The sequence below is a fragment of the Nematostella vectensis genome, chromosome 7, assembly GCF_932526225.1.
Source record: "Nematostella vectensis chromosome 7, jaNemVect1.1, whole genome shotgun sequence".
NCBI lineage: Eukaryota > Metazoa > Cnidaria > Anthozoa > Actiniaria > Edwardsiidae > Nematostella > Nematostella vectensis.
This window is the reverse complement of record NC_064040.1, coordinates 351,085-365,988: the sequence shown is the minus strand read 5'-3', so window position 1 is coordinate 365,988 and position 14,904 is coordinate 351,085. Positions and strand designations below refer to the sequence as shown.

General features: G+C 35.6%; 1 protein-coding gene across 1 annotated transcript; it reads right to left on the bottom strand.

Moving 5' to 3' along the window:
* Window positions 1-11,509: 11,509 nt before the first annotated feature.
* On the bottom strand, window positions 11,510-13,490 carry LOC125568277. Its single transcript, XM_048730156.1, has 2 exons — window positions 11,736-13,490; window positions 11,510-11,620 (listed from the first exon to the last, which is right to left on the bottom strand). Exons 1-2 carry the CDS (start codon window positions 13,488-13,490, stop codon window positions 11,510-11,512), a joined length of 1,866 nt encoding a protein of 621 aa, XP_048586113.1.
* Between the last annotated feature and the right edge of the window lie 1,414 nt (window positions 13,491-14,904).

Below are 14,904 nucleotides of genomic sequence, written 5' to 3'. Positions count from 1 at the left end.
TGTTACTTTTTGGAATTTACATTCGGAAAAAAAATTATCGATTGTAACCTTTTGGAGGTTACACTCGTAAAACAAATTCCCGAATGTAACCCTGAAGCTTTTCCCGAATGTAACCTCCAGTCCGATGGTGACTTTGCTTGGGATAGTTTACGATACCAATAGTATTAAAAGTAATTTTCATTACAATTCCGTTCAGTAATGCCACGTTAGTCTTTCGTTGTGGGCACTTGGCTACTAACGCAGCGACCCGGGTTCGATTCCCGCTGATAGCCTATTTTTTTTCTTTATTATTTTTTGTTAAATATCGATACTTAATTATACTGTTTTTGGTGTGTCATGACATAAAAAGAAGGTATAGGGACATTTTTATGTACTCTCAGCATCTTTGATGTGCTCATGCTTTGTTCAGGATCCTGTACATATTTTATGCACACAAGAACTAACTAGATTCCTTGGATAACTTGATTAAGTAGATTCTAACATAGAGCATAGCGCTCGATAGATTGATATACCTTTTTTTCCGAGTATACTGTTTTATTTTTCCTAATGTTACTTTTTGGAATTTACATTCGGAAAAAAAAATTATCGATGGTAACCTTTTGGAGGTTACACTCGTAAAACAAATTCCCGAATGTAACCCTGAAGCTTTTCCCGAATGTAACCTCCAGTCCGATGGTGACTTTGCTTTGGATAGTTTACGATACCAATAGTATTAAAAGTAATTTTCATTACAATCCCCTTCAGCAATGCCACGTTAGTCTTTCGTTGCGGGCACGTGACTACTAACGCAGCGACCCGGGTTCGATTCCCGCTGATAGCCTATTTTTTTTTCTTTATTTTTTTTTTAAATATCGATACTTAATTATACTGTTCTTGGTGTGTCATGACATAAAAAGAAGGTATAGGGACGTTTTTATGTACTCTCAGCATCTTTGATGTGCTCATGCTTTGTTCAGGATCCTGTACATATTTTATGCGCACAAGAACTTACTAGATTCCTTGGATAACTTGATTAAGTAGATTCTAACATAGAGCATAGCGCTCGATAGATTGATATACCTTTTTTTCCGAGTATACTGTTTTATTTTTCCTAATGTTACTTTTTGGAATTTACATTCGGAAAAAAAATTATCGATTGTAACCTTTTGGAGGTTACACTCGTAAAACAAATTCCCGAATGTAACCCTGAAGCTTTTCCCGAATGTAACCTCCAGTCCGATGGTGACTTTGCTTGGGATAGTATACGATACCAATAGTATTAAAAGTAATTTTTATTACAATTCCCTTCAGCAATGCCACGTTAGTCTTTCGTTGCGGGCACTTGACTACTAACGCAGTGACCCGGGTTCGATTCCCGAATGTAACCCTGAAGCTTTTCCCGAATGTAACCTCCAGTCCGATGGTGACTTTGCTTGGGATAGTTTACGATACCAATAGTATTAAAAGTAATTTTCATTACAATTCCCTTCAGCAATGCCACGTTAGTCTTTCGTTGCGGGCATTTGACTACTACCGCAGCGACCCGGGTTCGATTCCCGCTGATAGCCTATTTTTTTTTCTTTATTTTTTTTTTTAAATATCGATACTTAATTATACTGTTCTTGGTGTGTCATGACATAAAAAGAAGGTATAGGGACATTTTTATGTACTCTCAGCATCTTTGATGTGCTCATGCTTTGTTCAGGATCCTGTACATATTTTATGCGCAAAAGAACTAACTAGATTCCTTGGATAACTTGATTAAGTAGATTCTAACATAGAGCATAGCGCTCGATAGATTGATATACCTTTTTCTCCGAGTATACTGTTTTATTTTTCCTAATGTTACTTTTTGGAATTTACATTCGGAAAAAAATTATTGATTGTAACCTTTTGGAGGTTACACTCGTAAAACAAATTCCCGAATGTAACCCTGAAGCTTTTCCCGAATGTAACCTCCAGTCCGATGTTGACTTTGCTTGGGATAGTTTACGATACCAATAGTATTAAAAGTAATTTTTTTTACGATTCCCTTCAGCAATGCCACGTTAGTCTTTCGTTGCGGGCACTTGACTACTAACGCAACTACCCGGGTTCGATTCCCGCTGATAGCCTATTTTCTTTTCTTTTTTTTTTTTTAAAAATATCGATACTTAATTATACTGTTCTTGGTGTGTCATGACATAAAAAGAAGGTATAGGGACATTTTGATGTACTCTCAGCATCTTTGATGTGCTCATGCTTTGTTCAGGATCCTGTACATATTTTATGCGCACAAGAACTAACTAGATTCCTTGGATAACTTGATTAAGTAGATTCTAACATAGAGCATAGCGCTCGATAGATTGATATACCTTTTTTTCCGAGTATACTGTTTTATTATTCCTAATGTTACTTTTTGGAATTTACATTCGGAAAAAAAATTATTGATTGTGACATTTTGGAGGTTACACTCGTAAAACAAATTCCCGAGTGTAACCCTGAAGCTTTTCCCGAATGTAACCTCCAGTCCGATGGTGACTTTGCTTGGGATAGTTTACGATACCAATAGTATTAAAAGTAATTTTCATTACAATTCCCTTCAGTAATGCCACGTTAGTCTTTCGTTGCGGGCACTTGACTACTAACGCAGCGACCCGGGTTCGATTCCCGCTGATACCCTATTTTTTTTTTCTTTATTATTTTTTTTTAAATATAGATACTTAATTATACTGTTCTTGGTGTGTCATGACATAAAAAGAAGGTATAGGGACATTTTTATGTACTCTCAGCATCTTTGATGTGCTCATGCTTTGTTCAGGATCCTGTACATATTTTATGCACACAAGAACTAACTAGATTCCTTGGATAACTTGATTAAGTAGATTCTAACATAGAGCATAGCGCTCGATAGATTGATATACCTTTTTTTCCGAGTATACTGTTTTATTTTTCCTAATGTTACTTTTTGGAGTTTACATTCGGAAAAAAAATTATCGATTGTAACCTTTTGGAGGTTACACTCGTAAAACAAATTCCCGAATGTAACCCTGAAGCTTTTCCCGAATGTAACCTCCAGTCCGATGGTGACTTTGCTTGGGATAGTTTACGATACCAATAGTATTAAAATTAATTTTCATTACAATTCCCTTCAGCAATGCCACGTTAGTCTTTCGTTGCGGGCACTTGACTACTAACGCAGCGACCCGGGTTCGATTCCCGCTGATAGCCTATTTTTTTTTTTCTTTATTTTTTTTTTAATATCGATACTTAATTATACTGTTCTTGGTGTGTCATGACATAAAAAGAAGGTATAGGGACATTTTTATGTACTCTCAGAATCTTTGATGTGCTCATGCTTTGTTCAGGATCCTGTACATATTTTATGCACACAAGAACTAACTAGATTCCTTGGATAACTTGATTAAGTAGATTCTAACATAGAGCATAGCGCTCGATAGATTGATATACCTTTTTTTCCGAGTATACTGTTTTATTTTTCCTAATGTTACTTTTTGGAATTTACATTCGGAAAAAAAATTATCGATGGTAACCTTTTGGAGGTTACACTCGTAAAACAAATTCCCGAATGTAACCCTGAAGCTTTTCCCGAATGTAACCTCCAGTCCGATGGTGACTTTGCATTGGATAGTTTACGATACCAATAGTATTAAAAGTAATTTTCATTACAATTCCCTTCAGCAATGCCACGTTAGTCTTTCGAGCGGGAACTTGACTACTACCGCAGCGACCCGGGTTCGATTCCCGCTGATAGCCTATTTTTTTTTTTCTTAATTTTTTTTTTTTTTTTATCGATACTTAATTATACTGTTCTTTTGTGTCATGACATAAAAAAAAGGTATAGGGACATTTTTATGTACTCTCAGCATCTTTGATGTGCTCATGCTTTGTTCAGGATCCTGTACATATTTTATGCACACAAGAACTAACTAGATTCCTTGGATAACTTGATTAAGTAGATTCTAACATAGAGCATAGCGCTCGATAGATTGATATACCTTTTTTTCCGAGTATACTGTTTTATTATTCCTAATGTTACTTTTTGGAATTTACATTCGGAAAAAAAATTATTGATTGTAACCTTTTGGAGGTTACACTCGTAAAACAAATTCCCGAGTGTAACCCTGAAGCTTTTCCCGAATGTAACCTCCAGTCCGATGGTGACTTTGCTTGGGATAGTTTACGATACCAATAGTATTAAAAGTAATTTTCATTACAATTCCCTTCAGCAATGCCACGTTAGTCTTTCGTTGCCGGCACTTCACTACTAACGCAGCTACCCGGGTTCGATTCCCGCTGAAAGCCTATTTTTTTTTCTTTATTTTTTTTTTTTAAATATCGATACTTAATTATACTGTTCTTGGTGTGTCATGACATAAAAAGAAGGTATAGGGACATTTTTATGTACTCTCAGAATCTTTGATGTGCTCATGCTTTGTTCAGGATCCTGTACATATTTTATGCACACAAGAACTAACTAGATTCCTTGGATAACTTGATTAAGTAGATTCTAACATAGAGCATAGCGCTCGATAGATTGATATACCTTTTTTTCCGAGTATACTGTTTTATTTTTCCTAATGTTACTTTTTGGAATTTACATTCGGAAAAAAAATTATCGATGGTAACCTTTTGGAGGTTACACTCGTAAAACAAATTCCCGAATGTAACCCTGAAGCTTTTCCCGAATGTAACCTCCAGTCCGATGGTGACTTTGCTTTGGATAGTTAACGATACCAATAGTATTAAAAGTAATTTTCATTACAATTCCCTTCAGCAATGCCACGTTAGTCTGTCGAGCGGGCACTTGACTACTACCGCAGAGACCCGGGTTCGATTCCCGCTGATAGCCTATTTTTTTTTTTCTTTATTTTTTTTTTAAATATCGATACTTAATTATACTGTTCTTGGTGTGTCATGACATTAAAAGAAGGTATAGGGACTTTTTTATGTACTCTCAGCATCTTTGATGTGCTCATGCTTTGTTCAGGATCCTGTACATATTTTATGCGCACAAGAACTAACTAGATTCATAGGATAACATGATTAAGTAGATTCTAATATAGAGCATAGCGCTCGATAGATTGATATACCTTTTTTCCGAGTATACTGTTTTATTATTCCTAATGTTACTTTTTGGAATTTACATTCGGAAAAAAAATTATTGATTGTAACCTTTTGGAGTTTACACTCGTAAAACAAATTTCCGAGTGTAACCCTGAAGCTTTTCCCGAATGTAACCTCCAGTCCGATGGTGACTTTGCTTGGGATAGTTTACGATACCAATAGTATTAAAAGTAATTTTCATTACAATTCCCTTCAGTAATGCCACGTTAGTCTTTCGTTGCGGGCACTTGACTACTAACGCAGCGACCCGGGTTCGATTCCCGCTGATAGCCTATTTTTTTTCTTTATTATTTTTTTTTAAATATCGATACTTAATTATACTGTTCTTGGTGTGTCATGACATAAAAAGAAGGTATAGGGACATTTTTATGTACTCTCAGCATCTTTGATGTGCTCATGCTTTGTTCAGGATCCTGTACATATTTTATGCACACAAGAACTAACTAGATTCCTTGGATAACTTGATTAAGTAGATTCTAACATAGAGCATAGCGCTCGATAGATTGATATACCTTTTTTTCCGAGTATACTGTTTTATTTTTCCTAATGTTACTTTTTGGAATTTACATTCGGAAAAAAAATTATCGATGGTAACCTTTTGGAGGTTACACTCGTAAAACAAATTCCCGAATGTAACCCTGAAGCTTTTCCCGAATGTAACCTCCAGTCCGATGGTGACTTTGCTTTGGATAGTTTACGATACCAATAGTATTAAAAGTAATTTTCATTACAATTCCCTTCAGCAATGCCACGTTAGTCTTTCGAGCGGGCACTTGACTACTACCGCAGCGACCCGGGTTCGATTCCCGCTGATAGCCTATTTTTTTTTTCTTTATTTTTTTTTTTAAATATCGATACTTAATTATACTGTTCTTGGTGTGTCATGACATAAAAAGAAGGTATAGGGACATTTTTATGTACTCTCAGAATCTTTGATGTGCTCATGCTTTGTTCAGGATCCTGTACATATTTTATGCACACAAGAACTAACTAGATTCCTTGGTTAACTTGATTAAGTAGATTCTAAAATAGAGCATAGCGCTCGATAGATTGATATACCTTTTTTACCGAGTATACTGTTTTATTTTCCTAATGTTACTTTTTGTAATTTACATTCGGAAAAAAAATTATCGATTGTAACCTTTTGGAGGTTACACTCGTAAAACAAATTCCCGAATGTAACCCTGAAGCTTTTCCCGAATGTAACCTCCAGTCCGATGGTGACTTTGCTTGGGATAGTTTACGATACCAATAGTATTAAAAGTAATTTTCATTACAATTCCCTTTAGCAATGCCACGTTAGTCTTTCTTTGCGGGCACTTGACTACTAACGCAGCGGCCCGGCTTCGATTCCCGCTGATAGCCTATTTTTTTTCTTTATTATTTTTTTTTTAAATATCGATACTTAATTATACTGTTCTTGGTGTGTCATGACATACAAAGAAGGTATAGGGACATTTTTATGTACTCTCAGCATCTTTGATGTGCTCATGCTTTGTTCAGGATCCTGTACATATTTTATGCACACAAGAACTAACTAGATTCCTTGGTTAACTTGATTAAGTAGATTCTAACATAGAGCATAGCGCTCGATAGATTGATATACCTTTTTTTTCGAGTATACTGTTTTATTTTTCCTAATGTTACTTTTTGGAATTTACATTCGGAAAAAAAATTATCGATTGTAACCTTTTGGAGGTTACACTCGTAAAACAAATTCCCGAATGTAACCCTGAAGCTTTTCCCGAATGTAACCTCCAGTCCGATGGTGACTTTGCTTGGGATAGTTTACGATACCAATAGTATTAAAAGTAATTTTCATTACAATTCCCTTCAGTAATGCCACGTTAGTCTTTCGTTGCGGGCACTTGACTACTAACGCAGCGACCCGGGTTCGATTCCCGCTGATAGCCTATTTTTTTTTCTTTAATTTTTTTTCAAATATCGATACATAATTATACTGTTCTTGGTGTGTCATGACATAAAAAGAAGGTATAGGGACATTTTTATGTACTCTCAGCATCTTTGATGTGCTCATGCTTTGTTCAGGATCCTGTACATATTTTATGCACTCAAGAACTAACTAGATTCCTTGGATAACTTGATTAAGTAGATTCTAACATAGAGCATAGCGCTCGATAGATTGATATACCTTTTTTTCCGAGTATACTGTTTTATTTTTCCTAATGTTACTTTTTGGAATTTACATTCCGAAAAAAAATTATCGATTGTAACCTTTTGGAGGTTACACTCGTAAAACAAATTCCCGAATGTAACCCTGAAGCTTTTCCCGAATGTAACCTCCAGTCCAATGGTGACTTTGCTTGGGATATTTTACGATACCAATAGTATTAAAAGTAATTTTCATTACAATTCCCTTCAGTAATGCCACGTTAGTCTTTCGTTGCGGGCACTTGACTACTAACGCAGCTACCCGGGTTCGATTCCCGCTGATAGCCTATTTTTTTTTCTTTATTATTTTTTTTTAAATATCGATACTTAATTATACTGTTCTTGGTGTGTCATGACATAAAAAGAAGGTATAGGGACATTTTTATGTACTCTCAGCATCTTTGATGTGCTCATGCTTTGTTCAGGATCCTGTACATATTTTATGCACACAAGAACTAACTAGATTCCTTGGATAACTTGATTAAGTAGATTCTAACATAGAGCATAGCGCTCGATAGATTGATATACCTTTTTTTTCGAGTATACTGTTTTATTTTTCCTAATGTTACTTTTTGGAATTTACATTCGGAAAAAAAATTATCGATTGTAACCTTTTGGAGGTTACACTCGTAAAACAAATTCCCGAATGTAACCCTGAAGCTTTTCCCGAATGTAACCTCCAGTCCGATGGTGACTTTGCTTGGGATAGTTTACGATACCAATAGTATTAAAAGTAATTTTCATTACAATTCCCTTCAGTAATGCCACGTTAGTCTTTCGTTGCGGGCACTTGACTACTAACGCAGCGACCCGGGTTCGATTCCCGCTGATAGCCTATTTTTTTTTCTTTAATTTTTTTTCAAATATCGATACATAATTATACTGTTCTTGGTGTGTCATGACATAAAAAGAAGGTATAGGGACATTTTTATGTACTCTCAGCATCTTTGATGTGCTCATGCTTTGTTCAGGATCCTGTACATATTTTATGCACTCAAGAACTAACTAGATTCCTTGGATAACTTGATTAAGTAGATTCTAACATAGAGCATAGCGCTCGATAGATTGATATACCTTTTTTTCCGAGTATACTGTTTTATTTTTCCTAATGTTACTTTTTGGAATTTACATTCCGAAAAAAAATTATCGATTGTAACCTTTTGGAGGTTACACTCGTAAAACAAATTCCCGAATGTAACCCTGAAGCTTTTCCCGAATGTAACCTCCAGTCCAATGGTGACTTTGCTTGGGATATTTTACGATACCAATAGTATTAAAAGTAATTTTCATTACAATTCCCTTCAGTAATGCCACGTTAGTCTTTCGTTGCGGGCACTTGACTACTAACGCAGCTACCCGGGTTCGATTCCCGCTGATAGCCTATTTTTTTTTCTTTATTATTTTTTTTTAAATATCGATACTTAATTATACTGTTCTTGGTGTGTCATGACATAAAAAGAAGGTATAGGGACATTTTTATGTACTCTCAGCATCTTTGATGTGCTCATGCTTTGTTCAGGATCCTGTACATATTTTATGCACACAAGAACTAACTAGATTCCTTGGATAACTTGATTAAGTAGATTCTAACATAGAGCATAGCGCTCGATAGATTGATATACCTTTTTTTCCGAGTATACTGTTTTATTTTTCCTAATGTTACTTTTTGGAATTTACATTCGGAAAAAAAATTATCGATGGTAACCTTTTGGAGGTTACACTCGTAAAACAAATTCCCGAATGTAACCCTGAAGCTTTTCCCGAATGTAACCTCCAGTCCGATGGTGACTTTGCTTTGGATAGTTTACGATACCAATAGTATTAAAAGTAATTTTCATTACAATTCCCTTCAGCAATGCCACGTTAGTCTTTCGAGCGGGCACTTGACTACTACCGCAGCTACCCGGGTTCGATTCCCGCTGATTGCCTATTTTTTTTTTCTTTATTTTTTTTTTAAATATCGATACTTAATTATACTGTTCTTGGTGTGTCATGACATAAAAAGAAGGTATAGGGACATTTTTATGTACTCTCAGCATCTTTGATGTGCTCATGCTTTGTTCAGGATCCTGTACATATTTTATGCACACAAGAACTAACTAGATTCCTTGGTTAACTTGATTAAGTAGATTCTAACATAGAGCATAGCGCTCGATAGATTGATATACCTTTTTTTTCGAGTATACTGTTTTATTTTTCCTAATGTTACTTTTTGGAATTTACATTCGGAAAAAAAATTATCGATTGTAACCTTTTGGAGGTTACACTCGTAAAACAAATTCCTTTAATCTTTAATAGTTATACTCCTAAAAAACAGTTAAGACTATACTAGGAGTTGAAAAAGAAAATACAATATGTAAATACAAAAGAAAAATATAATAATAATAATTATCGGCCATCGGAGAAATAATTTAGGTTAAATTTAAAATGAAGCATAAATATATATTACTTGAAAATTATTGAAATTAGATATTTGATAAAATTAAATAATTAATTATATATACATGAAATTAAAATTATCATCGATAGAGTGAATGCCATAAATGCATGAAACAGCCAACCAACAAGAATCAACCCAGGCGCGAAACAAAGAATCTTTGCCTCACCCTTGAGCCAACTCCCGCTAGTTTGGCAGCCGCTCCATGCATCCATGGCATGCACCCTAAAGATCAGAAACTAGTAAAAAATATGTTAATTGTTAATGTAAATGTTAAATAAAAATAAATATATCTTTTCATGCATATATATATCAATAGGTATTATTAATTGGTTTGGACTTTTAATAATAAACTGTCCTTGAACTTAGCTAACGAATCTGGGATTGTAGATAAATTTATACTGTTCCAAGTTCTTATAGTTCTTGGGTAAAATGAATATTTATAAGTGTCATTCAATGTTACAAGTTGATGGAAGGGCGCGCAGTTGGGTTGTCTTGAGACTCTTGTGATAGGTGTTACTTCGGGTGGAAAAGATATACCAACAAGGCCATTGTAGATTTTATAGAACATATGTGCTTGATTTAATTGCCTACGTTGTTCCAAGGATTCCCATCCTAGTGAGTTGATCATAGGAGAAACACTACTATAGCGTGAGTAATCATTGAAAACAAATCTTGCTGCACGTCGTTGAATCATCTCAATCTTGTTTATATTACATTGTGTATATGGATTCCATGCACTGGTGGCATATTCTAATTTAGGACGAACAAGTGTTCTATAGGCAGAGTCCTTTACTTCAGGAGAACAACCAGATAGAATGCGTTTCAAAAGGCCAAGGGTAGAATTTGCCTTTTTGCAGATGTTATCACAGTGTTCGTTCCATGATAGATTATCAGCGATGGTTACTCCTAAGTAGGGGGTAGAAGATGCTTGGGTTATACATTTTCCATCCATGGAGTAAGTAAACTTAACAGGTATTTTCTTTCGAGTAATTCCTAAATGATAACATTTAGAAACATTGAATTTAAGTTGCCAAGTTTTTGACCACACAGATAAACGATCGAGGTCTTGTTGTAAAGCTTGACAGTCCTGTAATGAAGCTACCTCTCTATATAATACACAGTCGTCTGCGAATAGACGAAGGTTAGATTGTATAGATGTTGAAATGTCATTAATAAACAATAGGAATAACACTGGGCCCAAAACAGAGCCCTGAGGCACGCCAGACACTACAGACTTGGATGAAGAAACAGTACCATTGACTGAAACACTTTGTTTGCGGTTTGATACAAATGCTTTGATCCAATTGAGCATATTACCTCTGATTCCATAAAAATCAAGTTTAATGAGCAGTCGTTGGTGCGGGACGGAATCAAAGGCCTTTGAGAAGTCTAATAATAAAACATCATTTTGGCCACGAAAATTAATAGTTTTTGCCCAGTCATGAATTGCAGAGATTAGTTGAGTTTCACAGGAAAATTTTTCCCTAAATCCATGTTGTTGGTTGATAAGGATATTATGAGATGACAAGTGTTTGGCCATATGGCTGAGAATGATGTGTTCCATTATTTTACAGCAAATAGAAGTTAATGAAATGGGTCGATAATTGGCTGGCTCAGATTTCAAACCCTTCTTGTGAATCGCTGTGATTAAAGCATTTGACCAATCAGATGGAATCTTGTTGCAGTCGAAAGATTGTTGAAAAATGAATGCTAGCCAATGTGATATTGATTGGGAAACTTCTTTCAGAACATTTGCAGGAATTTCGTCGGGCCCGCATGCCTTCTTTGGATTTAATTCAGATAATTGCTTACAGACTCCTTCAGCAGAAATGTGAAGATCTGGAATTGATGAATATGGTGAATTTCCAAGAACAGGTGTTGGTAGTTGTTCTTGTGTAAATACTGAATGGAAAAAAGTATTAAGAGTTTCAGCTTTATGTGCGTCTGTCACAGAAACAGAGGAATCATTGTTCTTTAAAGGCGGGATGCCAATAGACTCTGATTTGCTACTCCTTACATAAGACCAAAACTTTTTGGGATTATCTTTTAAGCTATTGCCTATGATGTTATTAAGATAATCATTATGGGAGTCTTTGATGAGCTTTGAAACCAGATTACGCTGACGCTTGAAAGCCTCCCAGTGTTGTTGATTTTTGGACTTAATGGCTTTTTTATGCATACGATCTTTCTTGCGCATTTCTCTTTTGATGTTGGTATTAATCCATGGTAATTTATATTTTGGGCGTGAAGATTTTTGTGGAATAAACTGAGATATCCCAGTAGACAATGAGGTTTTAAACAGGACCCAGTTTTCTTCAACTGTTCTCTTTTCTGGATTTGTCGAGAAGAATGTAGTTGATGAGTCTGACATAAATTTACACAGATCAGGAAAGTTGGCTTTCTTGTATTGATAAACCTTGTGAGGAGGTTTTAGTGATCTAGAAGGCTTTAAGTTAACCTCAAAGATGACAGCAAGATGATCACTTAAGCCAGAAGCAGTAGAGGTATTAACAATAACATTCGGGTAGGTAGTTAATAACAGGTCCAAAGTCTTACCAGATGATGGTCTTGTGGTAGTTTTGACATGTTGCGAGAGAGAAAAATCATCAATGGTTTGAAGGAACTTTTGATGTAAGGAAGCTGTAGCTGGATTTGTTGGAGTTGGGGCACTTGAGTTCCATTCAATGTCTCCAAGATTAAAATCTCCTCCAATTATGATGTTTGGGAAATTTTTAACTTTGTTGAAGACTCGTCTTATAGATTCATTCAGATTATCGATAGCATCAGAAGGTTGGTTTGGTGGCCTATAATAAGATGACATATATATTGATTTACGGTTTGCTAGCTTGAGGGAGGTCCAAATGATTTCACAGTTATCAACTTCAAAATCTGGCTCTTCGGTACAAACTAGATCTGATTTTATGGCTTGAAAGACACCGCCTTCAAATTTATTTCTGTCCCTTCGAAAAACTGAATAGTTCTGAGAGAAGATGGAGTAAGTTGAAATATCATGGCACAGCTTCGATTCAGTTCCAAGGATAAAGTCAGGATCATGTAAGTTTATGAGAGCTTGGAATTTAGTAATATGATCAGTTCCCTTAAGACCGTTACAATTAAGAATCATGCCAGTTAGTTTTTCCTTTGACTGCTTTCTTGTATTACTTGAATTTCTTGAGCTGGAGTCGAGCGGGCTAGTTTCAGGTGATCTAATAGTAGAGCTACTAATATTCTGTGTATCTTGATGCAATGAGTCTAATGAAGAAAATGAATTTTGTAGCTCGATGGAGGATGATTCAAATAGTGAGCTTGAGAAACTTGGAAAGCCACAAGACACACATAACCACGTACAAGACGAAGCTGTGAGGGTATAGTATAAATCATCATTGATGGAACAGCATCTTGTGTGATACCATAAGTTACAATTGTCACACTGAATACCCTTTTGGTTGCTTTTAACTGGTTTGTTGCAAGAGCCACATGGAAATTTCAACTTGGGACCCGGGTTTAATTGAATATCGCCACCTAAGAGAAGTAAGCAAAGCAAGAGATGTTTGTGTTCACTTGAGCTTCGGCCGACGTTCATCTTATTTGCTCGTATATTGTGGCTGTAAAAGGCTTCAAGACCAGTTAATATCGACTCACTGTTCGCCAGGATGCAGTTCAGACCAAATCCATTTATCCCTGAAGTCAAATTTGGTGAATAGTGCAACTTTTGGTTGAATAAAATTGCAAGAAAAGCTATAAAGACAGGAGTGAGGAAATTGGCCGCCATCTTGGTCGACCGCTGACCGCTGACCCTCCCGAATGTAACCCTGAAGCTTTTCCCGAATGTAACCTCCAGTCCGATGGTGACTTTGCTTGGGATAGTTTACGATACCAATAGTATTAAAAGTAATTTTCATTACAATTCCCTTCAGTAATGCCACGTTAGTCTTTCGTTGCGGGCACTTGACTACTAACGCAGTGACCCGGGTTCGATTCCGGCTGATAGCCTATTTTTTTTCTTTATTTTTTTTTTTTAAATATCGATACTTAATTATACTGTTCTTGGTGTGTCATGACATAAAAAGAAGGTATAGGGACATTTTTAAGTACTCTCAGCATCTTTGATGTGCTCATGCTTTGTTCAGGATCCTGTACATATTTTATGCACACAAGAACTAACTAGATTCCTTGGATAACTTGATTAAGTAGATTCTAACATAGAGCATAGCGCTCGATAGATTGATATACCTTTTTTTCCGAGTATACTGTTTTATTTTTCCTAATGTTACTTTTTGGAATTTACATTCAGAAAAAAAAATTATCGATGGTAACCTTTTGGAGGTTACACTCGTAAAACAAATTCCCGAATGTAACCCTGAAGCTTTTCCCGAATGTAACCTCCAGTCCGATGGTGACTTTGCTTTGGATAGTTAACGATACCAATAGTATTAAAAGTAATTTTCATTACAATTCCCTTCAGCAATGCCACGTTAGTCTTTCGAGCGGGCACTTGACTACTACCGCAGCTACCCGGGTTCGATTCCCGCTGATAGCCTATTTTTTTTTCTTTATTTTTTTTTTTTAAATATCGATACTTAATTATACTGTTCTTGGTGTGTCATGACATAAAAAGAAGGTATAGGGACATTTTTATGTACTCTCAGCATCTTTGATGTGCTTATGCTTTGTTCAGGATCCTGTACATATTTTATGCACACAAGAACTAACTAGATTCCTTGGATAACTTGATTAAGTAGATTCTAACATAGAGCATAGCGCTCGATAGATTGATATACTTTTTTTTCCGAGTATACTGTTTTATTTTTCCTAATGTTACTTTTTGGAATTTACATTCGGAAAAAAAAAATTATCGATTGTAACCTTTTGGAGGTTACACTCGTAAAACAAATTCCCGAATGTAACCCTAAAGCTTTTCAAGAATGTAACCTCCAGTCCGATGGTGACTTTGCTTGGGATAGTTTACGATACCAATAGTATTAAAAGTAATTTTCATTACAATCCCCTTCAGCAATGCCACGTTAGTCTTTCGTTGCGGGCACTTGACTACTAACGCAGCGACCCGGGTTCGATTCCCGCTGATAGCCTATTTTTTTTTCTTTATTTTTTTTTAAATATCGATACTTAATTATACTGTTCTTGGTGTGTCATGACATAAAAAGAAGGTATAGGGACATTTTTAT